Genomic DNA, 22,361 nt, shown 5'->3' with positions numbered 1-22,361 from the left:
CGTAACACTGTCCAAGCCGGGGCTCGAACCGGCAACCTTCTGATTACAAGGCGAACTCCAAACTCTTGAGCCACGATCGCCCCAAATTACAACAATTCTGTAAGAACAAGCGGCCAAAATTCTTTCACAGCACTTTAAAGGACTAACTGCCAGTTATTGCAAACACTTGATTGCAGTTTTTGCTACTAAGGGTGGCCCAACCAGTTATTAGGTTTAGGGGGGTAATCGTTTTACCTTTTTTTTTTTTTTTTACTCTTTTTAATAACAAACGCCTTCATTTAATAAGTGCATTTTATGTTTACTTGTGTTACCTTTACATGAAAGTGTGACAAACATACAAAAGAACAGGAAATCAGGAAGAGTGCAAACACTTTTTCACACCACTGTATATAAGCCCTTTCCAATAACATAACAAATAATACCATATGTATTTGGTTACATGAAATAACAGTAACAATTAGTTCCATCGTAAGGACAGACTCCAGCTATAGGTGGAGAAAGGCCTTGTTATGCTCTTTATCCTCATGAGTTTAGCTTTCCACTTGTGGCAGCTGGTTAGAGTGGCACTCTACCAGCAGATTTCCACACCAGAGCAAGGACTATAGGGCAAGAGGCTCAAGACGGCTCAAGCATAAAAGGCACAAGAGACAAGAGCAAGTTAACCAACTCACTTGTCGGAAAACATGGAAAAACTGGACGCAAAGGACTATAGGTCAATAGCACCTGAACATTCGAAATAAGACTGATGGGATTGTCAATTTATATATTAATCATAATGTTGTTTTGGATGAAAACAACACAGTGAAATAATTTGCAAGAAAAAATTATGTCTTTGTCAGTTTGTCCAGGTTTCCCAGCCACGTAAAGTCTATGTGTGGTGAAACACTGAGTATCTCTTTGTTATATGCCTTGATGTACTTACCTGGCTGTGTATAGCCGTGCAGAGAGGTGGGAGGCATTCCTGGGCCCGGGGGTTGGGTAGTGCTGTAAGACATGTTGGGAGGTGGTGGTAGTGGTGCTGCTGAGCTGTAAGATGCTGATGATGGCAGTGATGGCCCTGCTAAGGTTGCAGCTAGATTCACATGATTTGCCACAGGGCCCATTGGAGGCGCACTAATGGAGGTTGCTGGCCCCAGTGGTGGTGTAGGTGTGTTGTACTGCCATGCTGGAGTCATGGGCTGCTGAGGGTTGGGGTAGTAGCTACTAGAAGACACAGAAGGAGGAGGTGGTGTTGCCTGTGCAGGAGGCATTGGCATCCTAGGACCAGGACTGGGGCTGGCAGACTGAGGAGGGGTATGTGATGGATGACCTCCCATTGGAGGCCTGGGCAACAGTGGCTGGCCTGCAGAAGATGGGTAGGAGGTGGGTGGTGGGCCTGGCTGATATGAGCTAACTGGGGGAATAGGCTGGTATAGCCCAGCTGGGTAAAGTCCAGGGCCAGGGGGTGCAGGAGCTTTGGCCTGCACTGGATTGTATGGTGGTTGATTAGTCATCCCATAACTAACCCCTGGTAGCTGCTGGAGGGCAACAGGATTCTGTGATGGACCTGGAGACCAGAGGAGGATAAATACAGACATGTTAATACATTTTTCTCACAGTTTCCTCTTTGAGTAATTAAAATCAGACATGAAAATCATTTAATTCTCTGGTTAATTTTATGTCAATTTTATTTTTTATAAATCTCTTATTTCAATCCCTTTGTTTAGGGGAAAAGATCTGCCTGACTACTCGCCAACATTTCACAATGGCTGCAGCTCTTTAAATAACAGTATTGTCATGTAGGATAAGAGTTATATCTGAAATTTAGCCTTCGGTTCAAAAGCAGTAAAGCCTTTAGCGTTACAGAGAGATGTAACCAGCAATGTTATAGATTTCAAGCTAGGGGCTATTGTTTGTGATTCAAGTGCATTTTAATTAAGGCAATCCACTTGCTTTAAATGTTTTTATATGAAAAACAGATGGCACAGTGCTGGCAGTGAAAACTACACGGATGCATCAAATGACCAATGAGCCGACAGCCCAGAGGAGTAATCTCTTTACTTGGATTTAATTTGTTGTGATTTTCCCTCAGTGACAGTGGGTTTCAGGCTTACTTACTGAACACAGCAGTGATAAAAGCTGACACCTGTGCACCATTAAAATGCTGTGTTTACTGTGCAGATACTAGGCTAAAAATGTAACACGAACATCTCAGTTTCAAGAGTGTCAAACATTAATAACAATAGGCGATGTAAGATCTTGTTATGAACAGGAAACAGATGTCAAATTCTAAATAGTTATAAGGAAGAAGGAAGGAAAGCAGGACAAAAACTACCAAGAATGATCTAATCAGCACACTTTAATTTGCAGCATCAATGTGATGCCATTTGTGGCCTAAACGATTATGTAATGCAAGCAGTTTCACTACTATGCATTTATTCCTTTACTTTATAACTGACAGCAGAGCTAAGTCAGCAGAGTGAAAAGGGATTAGAAAACTTTTCTCAACATGCAAAGATAGATGACGGAACATAATCCAGTAATCTATGCCCTTTCTAAGAGCAGGGAAATTCTAAGAAAGTCAGAAATCATAAAGTGCCGAGTGTGATATCAGACCTTTCACTCCAGTAAAAAAACAAAAAGCATCTAATGGTAAAACAAGAAAAACTTCACTTACAGAGTAGGAAAATACAACATGCATTACAATGATTAAGATAATGAAAGCAGCTCTAAAGACCACTTTATGACAGCAAGTTCAAATAGTGAGGCTGTTAATGTACTGGCGCTGTTTAACTCCAAACACAAAACTAATAATTTCAGTTTAAATGGGAGAATGGCCCATGGGTAAGTGCTGTAATGAAATTATTACTAAATTGTCTTCAGAAGTTCAACCCTGTCCTGCCAGAAATACTAATACTCAAGACAAGAAAATGAACCAAAGATACAGAGACAGCGCAGACTGTCAGCTTTAACTTGAATACTAGTAAGGCAGTCAGGAAAGCCTTTTGAGTCTAGTCCACTGCAACTTCTGGCTTTAACAAAAACTGGGTATATGATAATGATACCGAATAAAATATGAATCAGTCAAGAAAAAAACCCAACAACAACAAAACACACACACACACACACACACAAAAACCACACCCTCACCTATGAGCATATGCAGGGGCTTGTAATGGACAGTTTCCTTATAACTGCCTTTAGTCTTTATACACAAAGCTTAGCATTATAATATGACATTTCTGTCCATTCATAAGTGATGGGAATTACACCTGATATATGGAAACATTTTTTAAACAAAGATCCATATTCACACATTAACATTTCATTTGCATAAAGATAACCCAGGATAACAAATATTATTCAAGTCATGCCACCCAGCTTTATTGATGTGCTTGATGGGTTTTTTTTCTTGTTGGTAATTGGCATTGTTTATTTTCCACTGCTGTATTTTTAACTGAACTGCAATTAGAAAAAAGAAAAAGAAAGGAAAAAACAATGCTATATTAAAATGACCAAAATCACGTGTACTCATTTACAACTTTTGAATTGGAGCTGAGGTATTATGACCTAGGGATGCTGTTGTCTGCACAGAACAAGAAAGTTATTTCAAGTGCAGACTAATTTGATTGTGAAATATCAGTGCTCCACTGGAAAACCATAAAAAGATATGAATAACCTGAAATTAAGACATTTATCTGTTTCAGGCTGCTTTGCTTTAACATATTTGGATGGTCCCCAACGTGCCACATGTACAGAAAAACGCAGGACGCAGACAAGCCAGAGCTTTTAAGCCAGCTGAAAATCCGTATTGCACAACAGTGAAAGAACTAGTAAACAAGCAAATGTATTTATTCACTGCCACTAAAACTACATCGGGAGTTTAAAAAAAAAAGGAAGGGAAAAAAGGTTCAGACAAATCCAGCAGCATGAAAGGAAAAAAACAATTACTTTTCAAGTTATCAACGAGCTCGCATTATATCTACGTATATTATATTGTGTTGTGTGGAGAAAGGTCGGACAATTGAACACCTGTCTCTATAATTTTATGGTGCCTGATGAGTCCTATAATCAACCTGTTGGGCTGCCACCTCGACAAGGGAAAAGTAGCAAACATTCAAACACTAACTAAATGTGTATGTATAGCGTAACTTAAAGAAAGAAACTATTTTGGTCACGTTAAGTCATCAAGGTAGCATAGATCAAGATTAACCTCAGCTCTACACCTGACAGGTCGCCCCTACTTAGCTACCTATCGTTACAGTGTTACTAAGCAAGTCAGTTAGCTAACAACTAGCATCAGACACAAGATCCAAGAAGTGCCGCTAGTGCTCGTTTGTGACTACCGAAAAGCCAGTTAGCGGTTAGCTACTTCGCGTTGAAGTAAATATATTTAATAAAAGTTACTCACCATTTGCGTATGTTTGCCCTGTCCCAGTCCCATTCTGAGAATTGAACCCCGCAGTTGACATCTTGAAACAGACACCAGGATCTAATTTAGAGGTGCTTGGTTGGCGAAAAGCTAGCTACGACTTTAGCTGGCTAACTAGCTGGCTAACTAGCTGGCTGACAGTCGCGGGTAACGTTTAAACCTGTAGCTCTGACGGCGCGTAGCCTGCTCAAAGCGTCGTCCGCGGCGACGTCTCCTATTATCTCAAAAAAAAAGTTGATTAGGTGACTTGTTGACGATTACAAGCCCATCGCCATTATCAAAAAACCCGTTCGGCTATCTACGGGTGAGTAACGATGGGCCTGGTCAGAGTAATCGTGTCAGACACTTCTCCCCTTTCACCGGAAGCTGGGATCACCCAGCAGGATCAACGTAGAAACTGTCGGGCATGCGCAGTATTTACACGTGGCATTTCCTCCGGTGCACAGGATTTTCCAGTGTACTAGAAACATCATCGAGTTCATGGACAATCACTGTGCATTTTTTGAGAAGCTGCTCATTTAATTGCACGTGAAACACAACCTGTGATACTTTTTCCAACGTATGGTGGAATCCTCTAATCTAAGTTAAAGCACTAAAAGAATATGCTATAGTTTGTCCCCAGGTGAATTCTTTTGGACATAACTGTATGGAAAAACAACCACACATAAACCTTGGTTAGTTGGGAATAAGCTTCATCTTTATAATAGGATTAATGTAGTTTAATTCACCTTTTTTGCATTTGATTAAACAGTCAAGCACTGGAAACATTTAGACTTGACATTGAGTTTCCTTACAACTTCTATGAATTCCGAGCTATTTGTTTTGTCCTTGCATGCAACTGGGAAAAATCCAGCATCATTGTTTTGAAAGTGATAAGAAAGTCAAAGGGAATACATTTGTACTTTTTTTTTTAATCACTGGGGAAATTCCATATGAATAAGAACTGGTGGACAAACTCCAAATCAGATGTTTGACCATTTTTGTCAAGAAATGCAGAAATGTGACAACAAAACTTTAAGAATAATAAGTCAGTTAACTATAATTTGTTAATTTTCTTTTTTCGTTTTTGCCAGGACTTTATCCTTCTAGTCATATGCACATAATATGATGTAGCCTATACATTTTGTGCTTATAATATAAAATGAAATAAGAATTGCTGAATGTAAAAATGGTCTACAAGTCCTATACATTTCAAATAATCTGCAAAATAATTACACCCTACATGACCTGTGTCTATCTTGGGATATGATGTTAGTGTTGTGGGTGTCTGACCTGAAAGACCAACACAAAAGCTGTATACAAAAATGAAATGAGCAGACTCTGTTTCATAAGAAAAATTAGATCCTTCAGTGTGTGCAGATACATGATGGAGATTCTCTATTACTCAGTTGTGCAAGCACAATTACTTCGCAGTGGTCTGCTGGAGGGTGGCACTGTGACTGGCTACAAATTTAACACTTTTGAAGCTGGAGAGCAGATCACTGAACAAACTGTTCCCATCATGGATTAATCTGGACCACCCTCCGCACCGGTTACTGTAGAGAGACCGCGAGAGAAAGCACCTTCTCTAACAGAGTGATTAAGCTCTGCTGACATAAGTACAGCTACATACCACATCACCCTCTATAATAAATAATATAATAAAATACACCTGCCTCGTAGAGAAAGTATTTGACGGGTATTTTTATTAATATTAATATTTTATCATCCTGAAAATCCTGTTCTGTTCACTCATGATATTGAGTTTATTCCTTCAACTTAGAACTACTATGAGATATCATGTGATGATTCACTTGATGGATAAAGTCCTCCTCAGAATGTGACCAGTTCCCAGGAGGACTATCTTCTGCACCTCCTGAATGGAGTGCAAGATTTTATTAGTATAGTTTTCCATTTCTTTCTTTCTTATTATTATTTTACTATTAATTTGAACTGCTTTAAACAAATGATTTTCTAAATATGAGATAAACAAAGTATATCTCGTCATATCAGAGCTGACATGGACTTGCCTAACGAGATTATTTGACTATAACAATATGAAAACTTGGAGCAAACCATCACACACGCGTTAATACACCGATAAAATTATTTAATTAAAAAAATGAGCAAAATATGTCCATGTTGGCTCTGAAACAAAAAGAAATCCAGAGCGGAGCGAGATTTTAGTTCCCCTGCCGGAAAGATGACTGTGAAACATAAACAGGAAGCGGCAGGGCAGAGTTTTCGGGGAGTTGCTGGACAGCCATTGCAGTGTCGTGGCTCAGTAACAAAACACGAAGGAGGAGAGAAGGACCTGGCATTTTGCAGGCTCTCTGGTTTTTTTGAGCAAGTGACCAATTTACATGAGTATTAGAGCGAACATACTTGTTATATTAATCTACACCTAGATAACGGGTAAGTTTTTTTTTGTTTAATGTACTTGATATCTGAAAAGAGTCCCGTAAACGTTCGACATCTAGGCTAGCAATTTCTCCCGGCTGCTAATGTTGCTACGTTAGCATTTCTTACACCAAGTTTACTGTTACGGTGCTGGGAGTGAGGTGTACATTTAACTTGACCCGTTGTCATATTTATTTAAACATTGGTGCTTATTTCAGAGTTGAAAAACAGTCGGAGTATTGCACAAATTTCATGGTTTTAGCACGTCGAAGAGCCGCATTTGTAGCTAACTGCTAGTTAGCTAACGTAGCCATCGATGCAACGTCGCCTAAGTGATAGAGAATATGACACGTAGCTAGAAGCTTCCTGCTAGCCGGTTAGCCGGCCTCGCCTTCTCTTTTCAAACTATACCTAACCAATATATATATATATATAAGCGTGGCATGGTTTGTTGGCATTCTTAAATCCAGTCCTCGTTGTAGTTTTTTGGCTGAAGTGTAACCTGGCAGAGACCATCAATTGCTGTAACATTAGCCGTCATACTGAAGGTTAGCTCACTTCACTGCTACGTCGATACTGGCTGTTATAACCCGGGGATTTTGACAGCCGAGTCAAACCGCATTCGTTGTCTTCGCAGTGTTATGTTAGTTGACAGGTACTGCCTGAAACCTAAATGTGATAATAATTCATATCTTCTCAGAGGAGAAAATGTGCCCCATCTTAGTTTGGTAACACACTGCTCTGATAGGCTTTATCTAAGACATGAGCACTTTGCTACTAACACGCTGAACTAGGAATTCAAGAGGTAGATCACGTTAGTGTTTGAGGTAAGCGGTCTACATGGGTGACGATTTTTGATAAGACACCCCATTTAATGTTGACTCAGCGTTATTGCAGTGTATTTAAATGTCAGATTTAATTATATTAGACATCTTAGTTATAACGAGTTTTTCTTTGAGGGCACGTTTGAGTTCTCGAAGTCATCTTTTTTGTTGTCACAAGTTAAAGGTTCAAGGCAAAGGAGACAAATAAATATAGAGGAAAATATAGTGGCCAATGAAATTAATTGCCTTGTTGGTTCACATAACTTTGCAAAAGCGAACATTTGTAGCATAACTATTTTAATATATGTAACAACTAATTTCAAAACATAATTTCTCAAAGTACTGAGCAATTGAGCACAAAATTTTACTGAGCATATTTAAAAGTAAAAAAATAAATCAAACTAACAAAAAAAACTTAATGTATGTGAAAAGTTTGGGGCCCACCTAGGGCTGTTCGATATAAGGATATATATCGGATGACGATATAAAAACGTCTATCGTTTCATTTTACGCTATCATTTGTTTCGTGGTGTTGCAAAATAAACTGTTTATGGCAATATTTTTTCATCGTTTTGATGGTCACTGTAGTGGCTATATTCATTTCTTAAAGTTCTCTCTTTCTCTTATATTTAATATAACCACACTATGGACGGACAAGCGCCTGTTTTTATGCATTGTCATTAGCAACAACGATGGTAAAACCATCGCGTCCGCTTGTTTATTTTCCACATAAACCTTTCTCAATAAAGCTCAAGATCCTGTTGAGACTTTTCAGAATAAACTGAATCACGTAAAATAGTATGCAGAGTATTTACCAATGAGAAGCAAAAAAGAGCCGTCAGGTGCTAAAAAATAAACCTTAGACTCAAATGTTAGAACAGGCTTTTCCCTGCAGCACGCTGCAAAGAAAACGGCGGCTGTTACAACCTATGTCTAAAAATGTGTAGTTTCATGCATCGGTAAAACACTCGACTCCAGATATATGACGCCCAGCTAGAAACACTTCAGCTACCCGAGATTGACAGAATTTACAGAAAATGTTACATTTTTGTGATTTATATCGTTATCGGACGATAGATGTTTTATATCGGGATATGAGATTTTGGTCATATCGCACAGCCCTAAGCCCACCTAATAGTTTTTGCCTTTTCCTCAATCGTATGACATGAGAATGGATTTTTAAGAAGTTGTTTCTTAGAGGGTGTTCTTTTAAGGAAACTTGTTGTCTATTAGATGGCCAGGAAAATTCATAAACTTCTGTTAAGATAACACAGGTAACGTTGACATCTTAAGTGGGGACCATTCGTCCTAGAGGCCCTTTATGAGGAAAAAAGAAGGCTGTAATGGTTCGGAAACCTTCTTCATGGATAATCAATTTGATCAGAGTAATTCACTTTCATGTTTGCATTACATTTTTATTTGTTTACTCTAAAGACCCATTCCTATTTTCCCTTTATTTTGATAGTGTCTGTGTCTTTCTTAGGGCTACCGTTTGGTTTGGGTGAGCTCTTGTTCTCTTGTTAGAATATTGTCATTGTTCATTGGACTCTGAGACAGACGGCAAATGACAGAGCAAGTCAACAACAGCAAAATGTAGTAGAGCGTCAGCATAGTCTTTTAAAGTTGTTCATGTGTATTTTTTAGGGCATATATTTACCCGTCAGTGTGTCAGAAAGTCTTCTGAGATTTACCGACCAAACAGAAGATCTGTTGGCATTTGGCTTTTCATTTCAGACCCTAGTAGTAGCAGTTGGTCATGCTTGATGATCAGTTTGCACATCTTGTAAACGACACCGCCAAATCCAGTTGAAACAGAGTAAGGCAGCAGACTTCAGGCAAGCTTTTTATGGCCACATGCATCTTTTGCTTGCTGAATATTTTACAGTCACTGAGGCAGGCATGGGAGCATATCGGTCCACAGTGTGGCACCAGCTGACGTGTAGTTCAGCTGTATTTGCATGATCTTGACCTTTGTCAGCCTTATACTTTAGCCCTGGAGTTGTTTTCATGTTACGTAATTGGGGCCAGAGGTCTGTACCAGCTTACCTTGTTGTGATTAGTGTGCAGAGGATTGAAAAATGAGATGAAGTTGGAAATGGAGTGCAAAAACTTCTTATTGGAGAGGGGATGTTTGCTTTTTCTGTCCTCCCTTTTATTGAATGTCATAAGCATAGCTCTCACATATTTGATTGGGTCACTTAAATGGGAGACAAAGAAGCTTATATGAAGTAGAAATAAAAAATGAAGACTGTAAAAATGTGTCTTACCCAGAAAAAAAGAAGAAAAAAAACATCTGTTACACAACAGAAACTGCTATTGATTTCATACTTGTAGTAGTTATCTGAGTCTGTTTATTTTATTTTATTTATTTTTTTAATTGGACAAACAATTAGGCTACCCCCATTTAAACGTCTTAGACGGCATAATTTTCAGATTAAAGCTCACGTTGTCTGTCAAGAAACTGTCAGCTGGTATGTGATCAGGGTTCTGAATCTCCTGTCCTTCTGGAACAAGATAATCATTGGCTGTAGAAAGGCACTCACTGTTCTTATCAGCAGTTGCTAGTATCTGTGTGATAGGTTGATGCAACTGGCATATTTAGTTCTTAAGTTATGTGTTACCCTTTAATTGTGTTTATCACTTAATATTTTCAGATACTTTGGCAAGTTGGTTTTTGCCCTATTTAAAAAATAAATAAATAAATAAATCACAATTTTACAACTTATAAAATTTGAAAAGTACTGTTGAATCAGATAAGATATTTTCTTTAACTTAGCAGAAATAATTTACTTTGGTGCAGAAATTAAATTAAGGTAAGACACAATTACAAAAGGTTCTAGAAAGTGTAGTTTAAATTTCAAATCTGAGTACCATATATTTATCCCCCCAAAAAGAACGAACACACACACACACACACACACACACACACACACACACACACACACACAGGCTAAATTCTCTTCCAGGGCCACTGAAATCTTCTTTATGCAGAAGGAAAATAAAAGGGAGGGCTGAATTTTGCTTCACTTTACAGCACTTATCAGTCCAAAGGGGGAAAAATACCCTTCTCTGTGAATTAATTTGTTCTTTCCTTTGTTTTGAATCCTCTTTTTTTGGGGGGTGGGGTTGTTTTTCAGGATTCAACAGCTCCGGATATGTCATTCCTATTGGAGTGGATTTCTAGCGGTTTCAATAGCGTACTACAGTTTTTAGGTGAGTACCAACTAGGGATGGGAATCAAGAACCGGTTGTCCATTTCCTTGGACTACTGGGAACTGTTAGTCTCGTTGGTCTGCTTGTCTATCGATCCAGTTATCGGTTCTTGCACTTGCAAATAGTGACACAGTCTATATTGTGGATATGACATTACTTTTATTGTTATTGCACAATAGGATGAGAATGCAATGGTAAACTGGAAACTCCATCTAGGACATAAACACCTGCATTATGTTGCTAACACAGCTTCGACTCTTTGCAAGCATCTAGTCAGACAGCATGCTAACGCTAAGCTAGCCAAGAACGCAGGGTGATGTTAAAGCTGAGTGACTGCTGACCCCAACCCAGACAGACAGACCCTAAACTTCAAAGGTAACAAACTGATGAGCAGACAGGCTGCAGCCTCCGTTTCAACAATAGAATTACTGTGTTGATCACTTTGAAGTGTCTTTGTGCTGGTGTTCATCATTGCTTTGTGTTGTCAGTTTTGTGTTCATACCTAAACACTGAGAGAAAGATCATATTATTATCATTATCTTATTCCAGTGTTTTTCTAATTTTTCTATGTAACTTTGCACTGTCCACTTTCTGCTGTAACAAAACAAATTCCCCACGTGTGGGACTAATTTATCTTATCTTATCTTATCTTTTATCTTTGTGACCTTATTAGGATAGCGATTTGTTTTGGTGTGTGAAACTGTAGCCTCTGTTTGTATTGTTAAATGGTAATTATGAGTCAATGCATTTCAGCTATGTTACAGTAAGATGAAAATAATGCTACAGGTAAAATTAATTACTTTCTCCTTGGAGTGATAATTACTTTTTTGAGTATTGACTAACGCTGATCTGCTTGCCGCTTGGCAGATCAGTGTTACGAGAGTCCATCTGTTAGTCGAACCTTGGATACAGGAGAAACAGTGCGGTTTTCATCCTGGTCATGGAACACTGGACCAGCTCTTGGTCTGCATAACTGGCAATAAGTTGGACTCATTCCCGGTGGGTGATGGGATCCACCAGGGCTGCCCTTTGTCCCTGATTCTGTTCATAATTTTCTTGGACAGAATTTCTAGGTGTAGCCAAATAGTGAAAGGCTTTCACCTGGGTGGTTTCAGAATCTCATCACTGCTTATTACTTTCTAGTATCAGCTGATATTTGCTGGAGCCACAGCTGTAAAAGCTACTGGTCATGATATTGGTTTGGATATCTGGTGAGAGGGAAACATGAAGATGAAACCAGGAGATGTCCTTACTGAATCATCAGAGCTGAACAGGTGAAGGAGAAACAGGTTTACCTTTTTAGGTGACATGAATGAGTTGAAGGGAAGTTATAAACTGTTTCTGAGAGACAAATAATATCAGAATCCTTTTCTAAGTAGCTGACAGCTGGTAACTGTGCAGGGGCGGGTCAGGGGGCCAGGTAGGGCATTAACAGGGAAAGGGGGGCACAAAGAAATACTTTTCTTTCTTATTCTCATTTAAAATGTCTCGCTTTTAAAAAATAATTATCTGAATCTTACAACCAAAGTTTTTATCTGACGTAAAATGTATAGAAATCATACATATACTAACAGGACAGTGTACATCACTGTCACAACAACGTTTATTTTCATTCAAAGGCTTTATGGCTTTAATACCTGGTGGGCCGGTCTCTAGTCAAAATGCCCAGGCCGATTTTTTTTTTTTTTTTTTTTTTTTTTTTTTTGTCCCAGTCCAGCCCTGAAGTCAGCTGTGACGTGAGGACTATATATACTGGCTGAGAGTGCTTGAAACTCGCTACAATATCCACCTAAACAAATAGGTGTTGTCCCTCAGGCAAAACCTTTCCAAAGTTTCACACAGAAAGTCTGATCTTTTCAGGCTGTTGCAGCATCTCCCTCTGTGTAATATGGATATCTCTGAGCGGTGAACCATGGTGGTTAAAAACTGACAGGATTGCACATGCATGTCTTCAACCTGTCTGCATCTCCATGCAAGGTAACAAAAATTGAGAGGTGCATGATCAGGAAAAATGCACCAAAGCATGTTTTAAACGTCACCTCTGGCGTCTGCCGCCATTTGCTAGGGAGACATCAGGTATAATGGGCCATTTATTCAATCCTGACCCTGTTGACATAAGAGGGACACAGTGGGTAGTACAGCTTTAGTTGAGATCTGATATCAAATATAACTGAAGGTAAGGTATCAAATTAGAAATGGAATAAGTTGGATTGGTACATCCTCACTCATTATCTCCTAATCCACGCTGCAAAGTTTTATTGTTGTTCATAAAATATTTTTCAGCTGCAGCCCTTGTCAGGAAAATGCTTTGTTTTGTTTCACATTCTAACACATCCATTTTTACACTCTTACACTTTTGATTGTATCACCATTTTTTGGAGTGGTCATCATTTTTCAAATTCTTTCTATTGCTTCAGTGTATGTCTTTAGTTCCTGGTTAGAGCTCTAATACACGGTAGCCTATGGGTTATGGCATTGCCATTTTGCTCCCTGAAAGTCGCTCAGCTTAAAGCTTTCAGTGATGTCCACATGCTGCGTAAACATGAAAGCCTCATAAAGGATACATCTCTCAGAAACATGACAGAATTTTCCACCCTTCTTTTTTTCCCCTCTTTTCTTTCTCTCTCTCTGAGTGTCCATTTGAAATGTGTACCAGCAGCTCTTTTCCCCAGGGTGTGCTGTTCTAGTTTCTGTGTTCGAACTGCTTATATGAAACGGGCGTTCCTGTTCTCCCAGTTAGACAGGTCGCATAGTGCTGCTGTAAGTAATGATGTCATCCAATTGACTGACTCAGAAATGTTATAAATCCACCAGGTATCACTATGCTGACTCAGAGTTGTAAACACAAAGGCTTGTAATCTTGTTAGGAAAGTTGATCAAGGAGTGGCATAACTTTGCACCTTTTATGTTTTGAGAAAGGTTTTTTTTTTTTAATTAATTTTTTTTTAAATAAATGTAAAAATAAAAAAAAAGAAGAAAGAAAGAAAAATAGTCAAATCAGTCCATCAAATTGGAAACTAACTACTTCTTTTTAAATAATCATTGTGTGAATTTGAGAAAACCAAAATGGTGTTCTGATTTATATAAACTTATGTGGATTAAATATCCCCTGTAGTTCTAAGAACAGGTCTGAGCTTGACAGCCTTTGTTTAGTGTCACTGATTTGCTTTAAAGATTAAAAAAATATATAATGTGATTCAGCAACTTAAAAAAAAAAAAAGAGTAGTAGCGTACAGGTTTGTGTTCTGAAATACTTTTGGCTTTCTTTCAGGACTGTATAAGAAATCCGGCAAGTTAGTATTTCTTGGCCTGGACAATGCTGGCAAAACGACGCTACTGCACATGCTCAAAGATGACAGATTGGGACAGCATGTGCCAACTTTACACCCAAGTGAGTTGGTGCTTACTCTGTCACATGCATGCACGTTCACACATGCTCATTCGGTTATGTGTCAAAAGACTATCAATACAAAGAAATGGAGGCAGCTTTTACAGACATTTATATCTGTTTTCTTGTTAACAGACACTTTTAAAGCAGATGCTGTTGATTGGATGTAATATCATAAATGTAACGTACCTATGTGTAACATGCGCTTGGATATTCCATATGGAATTGCATTAAACTGATGTTTTTTCAGTATCTTTGCTTGACTAATTCATTTCCTCCCCTCCAGCCTCAGAAGAGCTGACGATTGCTGGTATGACTTTCACCACCTTTGACCTTGGAGGCCACGCACAAGGTGTGTCTGTGTTCTGATAGTTTTTGTATTTTACTGATTGCATTTTGTTTTTAAGGAAACAACAATATTCATTTGTATGGCTAATGTACTTCAGTTTTCAGTCTGGTTAGCCCAAGGTTAAAACAGAAGAGAAGTTGACAAATAAGATTTTTTTTTTTTTTTAATTTTGTTTGTTCACTCAGCCCGCAGGGTGTGGAAAAACTACCTCCCTGCCATCAATGGCATTGTCTTCCTTGTGGATTGTGCAGACCTTGGGAGATTGGGCGAATCAAAAGCAGAACTTGATGTAAGTACCCGCAACACACGTGGTCACCATCACACCGCTAAGCGTCGTTTTTGACAGCTTTTAGTATAATAACAAAGAGAGAAATAAGTGAAGTTTTGGTTATTCATTGTGCATGTTACCTTTTACCACATGTATTTGATAATTTTGCAATTTGAGGAAAAAAATGAGAGGAGATAATAGTTTGTTTGTTTTTCCCCAGTAAGTCCATATAAAGATACAAAGGGACCATTAAAGAACTACTCATAAAGGGATTATTTCTTTCAGAAAACAAGTAATCATGTAGAAAAAGAACACAATATAATTAATAATTATTTTAAAAATAAGAGAAAAAGGAAACATGTTGAAAAAAGCGTGTTTGTATGAAAGCGGCACCACAATATTATTGATCACAATTGTTTGCCCAATGGGTACCAATATTATGGGAATTATGATAGATTATACAAAACAGTATGGCAGTTTTTCTTTATTCAAATGTTTTTTTAAGGGTTTCAGTTTGTGGTGCATTAATCTAATGTCTTGGATGTTTCTGAAAAATCTGCTTCTAGCCCCGCTTCTTAAAAGAGAGGGGTTCATTTCTCTTCCCTACATGTTCTAATCTACTTTTCAACCAGCTGACCAAAGGGATATTTCTGGTAACTAATTTACCAGTTTTAGAATAGTCTGAAAGGCAAAAGCTGCTCACAGAACATCCAAAACTGAGCAAATTCTAAAAGTGTAACATTGGCCAGTCAAATGTTTTGTTTGTATTTTAGGAGTTACAGGAAAATGTTAATCACACTCTTTATTTTCTAATTGTGTTTCACAAAAGCATGTTTTTTGCTGGCTTTTTTAAATTTAATTTTTAAATGGACAAATCAAATCAAATTCAAATTTTATTTGTCACGTACACAGTCATACACAGTACGATATGCAGTGAAATGCTTGGACAACTGCTCGTGACCTAAAGAAAACAAAAAAGGAAAGGCTATGAATAAGATAGGAAATAAATATGAAAAATTAAAAAGGGTAAATTTAACTAGGAAGGAATAAAATATAAATTAAGGTTAAAAATGAAATAACTGTACAACACAAATTAGAATGAAGGGTAAATTTAACTGGGAGAATAAGATAAAATATATAAATTAAAGTTGAAAATAAAATAACTGTACAACAAAATACACAATATAGAACTATATAAGAATGTATGAAGAAATCTAAATATAAATAAATATATACACAATAACAGCAGCTGTACAAGTATTAACCGGAATCAAATCTGGGTGAATGATTAATGACCTGGCATGATATCAATGTAAATATACCAGAGTTAGCTAAAAGGCTGCTCCTCATCTGTGGTCTCTGACAGGTCAGACAAAAATAGTGAATAAGAAATTTACCCCACACTGTCAGACAATGTACAACAATTTATTAGCCATTGTTTGAGATGAATTTTAAATGTGATGATTCCAAATCTACCTTTACCTACCAATACGAATTAAAATGATGTTGTCACTCTCATTGACTCACCCAGGCATTAATGACAGATGAGACCATCGGAAATGTGCCTATTCTGATCCTGGGCAACAAGATTGACAGGCCAGAAGCCATCAGCGAGGAGAAGCTGAGGGAAATCTTCGGATTGTACGGACAGACGACAGGAAAGGTGAGACACCGTCCAAGTGAACCAAGGCTTTAAAGCTCTAAATGCTGAAGAACAGAAAAAATATATATAAGTTCATATATCAAAATATGAAAGGACCAGCAGTCCTAGATAAATCCCTGCCTGGTTCTTTTGCATAACATGTCAGATATTTTATCAATGTAAAAGACGTAGGGGATCATGTGCAGTAAATGAGCCTTGTACCAATGTGTTGTGGTCCCAAAGTGGATTTGGTTTAATTTTTCTTTCTGCTTTCTTTTTTTTTTTTCTTCCATCCTCAGGGCAATGTTCCCTTGAAGGAGCTGAACACAAGACCACTGGAGGTGTTCATGTGCAGTGTGTTGAAGAGGCAGGGCTACGGCGAGGGCTTCCGCTGGCTCTCCCAGTACATCGACTAAAGAAGCCAAGCCCCGTGACACGCTGACACCACCACCACCACGATTATCAGGGCGAGCGCTAAATCCAACCATTCGAGTCGCCCACCGTTGCCACCAGTACCATCATGCTCAGCCCCACGTTCGGTTAATCAAGTCTACATCCACCTTCAGAGAAACCAGTACAACTTGATCCCAATAGACTTTTATTGGTCGAACATTTGGTTCTGCACTTACAGCATTCATACCTGTACATGAACACAGTTGTTTCCATCTCTCGCTTTTTTTTTTTCTTCCCCTCTTTGAAAGAGTAACATAGCATTGGTTCCACAGCAAAGGGTGTTCAAATTCAAGCGGATGAATCTTTTCTATGTTGTCTGTCCTCTGCTGCCCCTTTCTCCCTCGCTCCCTGCGATCTGTTGATAATGATGATAGATGCATTATAAGTGTAAAACTGTACATGATTCCATTTATATAATCAACAATCCAATGCCTCTCCCCCACCCCCTCTTCAACAACATGTTAAACAATGAGAGAGAGCAACATAGTTGTATACATTGCAGTACACTTTTTTAACAGTAAAGACATTCAACATCGTATTTAATCGCAGTGTTTTTGTTTTTGTTTTTCTTGCTTTCCCCACATGGTTTCAATAACTAAATGAAGTGGCCACATGCACACCCCCCACTCTATACATGTGGCTGTTTTACCCATTTATTAAAATGGAACAGTGCATTGATCTTGATGTATCAGAAATGTGATGAGTTTCTTTAGGTTATTTGGAAGTTAAAATACTCTCATCCCAGGCTTCGTGGGCACAGTCACATTAGATTGAGTCAAAATAGTCAAAAACACCCCTCCCCCCCCTTTTTTTTTTTTTTTTTTTTTTTTCTTCCTCCTTAAATTTACATAAGAGAAGCATGGGGTGGTAACATAACTAACAAGAGGAACGTTTTAATAGAAGTAATACTGGCTGTAACTCTGATAAGGTTTGAAATTGTGTAGGTAGCACAATGGTCAGTTGATGCAAGGAAGACTATTTAAATAAATTAAATGAACTTTGCAATAAATATCTTTATAATAACATGCAGTAAGAAATGAAGCGAGGAATAAAATAAACAGCCAGATGTAACGTCTAGTAGTCATCACTGTTAGAAGTTCATACTACAGATGTACGTTCCTGCTCAGACCTTTTCACAGGGTTAATCTAGTGACCAAGCAGAAGACACATCCCACAGTGGGAATAGGTAGATGGGCTTAAGACACCTAAGAAAGGGACCATATATATGAAATGTACACAAACATCGTACATGGATTTTGTATTTATAAGTGGTATCCTTTGATCTATGTGCATTACCAGATACTATTATGCATGCCTTGTTCTTTTGAGTTTTTTTGTTTTATTTACCATTACTCCACAATACAACAGGAGAGAAGGAGATGCCAAAATTCACTATGAGATGATTGTTATGTTTTTGTTTTTATTTTGTAAGGAAACAATGGAATTGCGCATAATACATACTTTTTTCTGTCCCTGTCCCTTTGTGTCTCTTTAATTCCCTCATGACAAGATGATGAGCTATTCCAGCAAGGGTGGGACTTACTGTTGTTTGCATCATATGAAATGTAATAAATGTTTGCAATGAATAACAGGCTAAACCTTGATCCCCAATGTAGACTCCTTTTTTTTTTTCCCCACTTTTCTTTAATATTAATGTTTTTTCCATCAGCAATCAATTGGTGCTTCACACCCAAGCGCCTTATAAATCAATGGAATTTTTTTCTTCAACATTTTCCAGATGTGGTTCTTTTGAAATCACATTATATTTTTGTGAGTTAATAACATCCGAGAGCCTTCATAACTTTAGTTCAGGGGAGACAAGGGGCTGAAAAACACATTGAGGCCCTGCAACCTAGTCAGTCAAATCTCTCCAAGTGTCATGTTCTAAATGATAAATCTAGTCTTGTTTTTGTTCATTGTTTATTTCTGTAACCAGTATTGGTGTCGTGGGATTTGCCAGTCTTAACGGCACCAAATTAATGTCTGGTGTAGAATAATAGAAACTAACATTGGTACCCTGGATGTTTTATCCCTTTTCTGATAATTCACTGGCTAAAATCCTAATTTGAGGTCAACTTTCAAGGGCCAATATCACTTTGTGAGACGAGTAGTAGTCAAAATGAGTTATAGTCCATAAAAGGCCTACATTTTTATACCTCACTTATCTCTCAGGTAAATTAAGACATTGCACAAAAAAACACTTGATTCTGAGAGGGTCAGGTGCGAAGTTTTTTCCTTTCCTTTTTTTATGTAATGGTCCATTTTCGTCCCTTTTATTCAAGTAAAAGTGTCAATCCACCAATATTAACTGATCTAAGAATATAAAATAAAAATCTTAATTTTAAAAGTAACAGTATCAAAAATTAATTTAGTTAGGGTACAAATTCAAAAATAATGTTGATGAATTACTGTTTGCCAGTTTAATAGTCAAGTTCAATGATCTCTAAGATAGTGATCCCTTCAGGAAAACACAAAATAGGATCTCATGATCCCAAAATGGGATCATGAGATGACAAATGGGGCAGGGGGGGGAAATCATATATTGAGGTTACAGTTTAAAAATGCTTAACAAGCAAGAATGTTAAGAACATTCAACAACTCAAAGAAATTCTGAATGTGATGAAGGGTATGAAATGAAAATGACTTTTTATTAATAGGTCACAAGACAGGCTGGTTGGCAATGACTGTCACAATAAGCTTTTGGCTGATGACTCCACATATGCGCATACAATGTTCTCAACAAATTTATATTATTATGATTCATGACCATCTGATAAAATAAAATGAGCATTAAACATGAAAAAAAAAACTAAACAAAACTTCAATTTATAAACATTGTTAAAAAAAAAAAAGAAAAAAGATGTTGCAGTGCTGGTGCTTTTCCTCTGACTAAAATACCCCTGGGTATGATGTGACAAATATGACAAATATGTAGGCTGCTTACAATGTAATGTGCCCTGAGATAGCCATTGATGCTACCTAAAATGCAATGATTTGATTTTGTAACTACAGTCCAGAATTCCCTGATAAAGTAACAAGTAAAAGTAGATGAAAAATAACATCAAAAAACAAAACAAAACAACATATTTACCTAAATTTTATCCTCCACATCACCTTTATGGGTGGAAGAAGTATCTCATCCCAATATTAAACAGCATACATCAACATGTTGTGCTACTTGAGTTATTAAGCTGTCGTGATTTACATTATGAAGTTTGTGGAAGCATTACGTAACTGTGGACATTAAAAAAACCCATTTTGCCTTTATGTGTATTATTTAGTTTCAGCACAAGCGTCGTACTGTGTAATGCCACTAGATGGCGCAGTCGACATGGGAGAGTATATTTGAAGGATCTCAGTAAATACTAGAAATAACAACAAAATTATAGAACAATGGGGGGTACAATAGAGTCTTTGAAGGAAAGTGCACTCATTGCCTCATAAGCGCTTTATTACTAATAAAGTTATTTTAAATCATTTAAGAAAAATAAATATAAAATTTTGTCAAAAGAGATTTAAAAGGTACATTGAAGAGAAGGAACATAACTGTACAGATCTTTTAAAACATTTTTTTGTTTCTAAATAGCACATCCAATGCTAATTCAATGGTTTTAAATTCTTTTCTTAAATAGTTGTGATGACTGTCATTATTATATAATACATGTTTTAATTTTGTTTGCTTTTTAGAATCTAAATATAGAGCTTTTGTTGTCTTTGGTTATTTTTTTCTTGCACTTTGTAAACAGTACCTCTTAGCCTAAACAATCTTCCTTTCAATTTTTAAACAAAACACAGGTACATTTTCTAAATGCATTATAATTTATAACTGTTTTTTCCCCATCCCGTCATCAGGCTTAGTGTAAAGACATAAGTTACACAAAATTACAATCTTCTCACAGTTCAGCTCTTTTTGTCACTGTCTTTGAGCTTAGCTTTTCCAACTAGTGCTTTAGTCTATTCAATATGCAATGGAAACCAGTCTAAAAACAGAAAGAAAATAGCTATAAACAATAAATAATTTGTACCTGTAAAAGGTTAAGAAAAATGTTGGTTTTCTCTGTTAGGGTCACAATTTGTGATAAATACAAATCCCTATACGGTAGATTATGTAGGGACTGTATTTATAAGCAGTCTATGGGTCATCCATTTCTTTCCCATTTACATTACAACATTCTCCAGAATAAATATCAGTGATACAGACTCCCACAGCAAAAAGAGGGGAGAATACAAACAGGACTACGGCAAATATCAGGTGTCCACACACCCCACGGTAATGCTTACTTCCCTTCAGTATCCCTTCACCTTTCCCTCAGTTTCCTCGTTCCAGGTTTGCACTCTGACTGATTGGAGCTGACGTTCCAAGTTTGGGCTGAGATCTGACACAGGTTTGTACACCTGGTAATGGTCCCGGTTGAAGTACAGTTGGGGTAAAATGCACGTCTGTTTTTTTGTGTGGTTGACTTGATGTATCTGAGGGGGTTATTGAACAATGGGCACCCAAAGAAAGAACTTCCTGGCCTGAATGCGATGCCTCGGATAATCCTGGGCAAGCTGCCTCAGCGCAGGACAAGTTGTCTGTTCCTGATTCAAGTGGCATCTGACGTGGCCTGGAGCAGGAATGTGTGGGGAGGATTATTAGCTTGTGAGATTGTTGAGAAGGAAGAGGAAAAAAATATCAAACAATGCTTTTATGATGATAAAAAACCCTTAAATACAAAATGACAACAACAAAACCGAGTTTGTGCATGTGATGATGCTGTTCACAGAAACCATGGTATATTTATATAATATACCATACCATACTAAAATAAAGCACTGGTTCTGACACAGTTATCATCCTAAATAATATATTATTAAGGAGAACAGAAATAATACAATCACTAACACTATTTAACTTACTTTAAATAATATACTGTATATAGACAGGCAGTTGTTGTCTTAACTCAGTCTGGGTCAGTACAGGATGTTACATGTTGTTCTGCCTAAGAAACTGATGCCAACAGTCTTCCTTTACCATGATTTAAGGATACAAGACAATAGGGGAGGCGATTCGGTATTACTGGGAACTTTTATCCTGTCTTATCTCCTTTTACACCTCAACCCAGTCACAACAAAACATCAGCAGTTAACAAGACGTGTAGGCTATTCCAGTCATGGGGAAATGCTTTTTGATATTCTATAAAAGAGATCATTCCTGTTAAAGAGCTGGACAGCTCATGAATTCAACAACAGTGAGGTGTGTCTTTTGATTGTACAAAAACACAACTTTATGTACAATCAGGAGCACAATCGAGAGTGACAGGGTGTCTGTGAGCAGGTTAATGAAATAATATACAGGGCTTTGTTAGATCATTAAGGAAATGCAATACCTGATATTCATAGTACAAAGAAAAATGTAAAGGCAGGGCATGTAAGTGCATACGCATGTTTGTGA

General features: G+C 37.6%; 2 protein-coding genes across 4 annotated transcripts in view; one reads left to right on the top strand and one right to left on the bottom strand.

Annotated features, from left to right (window-relative positions):
- The window catches only part of sec24a (SEC24 homolog A, COPII coat complex component), a 39,073-nt gene extending 34,272 nt beyond the window's left edge, over positions 1-4,801 (bottom strand). For 2 of the 3 annotated variants that reach the window (XM_005923112.3, XM_005923113.2), the window contains exons 1-2: positions 4,391-4,801; positions 923-1,546 (exon numbers count right to left, since the gene is read on the bottom strand). In XM_005923112.3, the coding sequence (XP_005923174.1) occupies positions 923-1,546; positions 4,391-4,451 (685 nt within the window). In that variant the 5' untranslated portion in view covers positions 4,452-4,801. The remainder of the gene's footprint in view (positions 1-922; positions 1,547-4,390) is intronic. The other variant, XM_005923114.2, reaches the window with a different exon arrangement.
- Positions 4,802-6,628: 1,827 nt separating this feature from the next.
- Positions 6,629-18,538, top strand: sar1b (secretion associated, Ras related GTPase 1B). The gene is made up of 7 exons (XM_005923111.3): positions 6,629-6,805; positions 10,752-10,827; positions 14,099-14,218; positions 14,502-14,567; positions 14,750-14,853; positions 16,364-16,495; positions 16,774-18,538. The coding sequence occupies exons 2-7, from the start codon at positions 10,770-10,772 to the stop codon at positions 16,888-16,890; spliced, it is 597 nt and encodes a 198-aa protein (XP_005923173.1). The 5' UTR covers positions 6,629-6,805; positions 10,752-10,769; the 3' UTR covers positions 16,891-18,538.
- The last annotated feature ends 3,823 nt before the right edge of the window (positions 18,539-22,361 follow it).

Source organism: Haplochromis burtoni, unplaced genomic scaffold (genome assembly GCF_018398535.1).
Source record: "Haplochromis burtoni strain Fernald_Lab_line unplaced genomic scaffold, NCSU_Asbu1 Contig_66, whole genome shotgun sequence".
Lineage (NCBI taxonomy): Eukaryota > Metazoa > Chordata > Actinopteri > Cichliformes > Cichlidae > Haplochromis > Haplochromis burtoni.
Note: the sequence above shows the minus strand (reverse complement) of the source record. Positions and strands in the feature narration are given on the sequence as shown.

Coding starts and splice junctions, on each gene's coding strand:
- sar1b (XM_005923111.3), top strand. CDS start 10,770: ATGTCATTCCTATTGGAGTGGATTTCTAGCGGTTTCAATAGCGTACTA. Junction 14,568..14,749: donor CCTTGGAGGCCACGCACAAG/GTGTGTCTGTGT, acceptor TTGTTCACTCAG/CCCGCAGGGTGTGGAAAAAC. Junction 14,854..16,363: donor AATCAAAAGCAGAACTTGAT/GTAAGTACCCGC, acceptor TGACTCACCCAG/GCATTAATGACAGATGAGAC.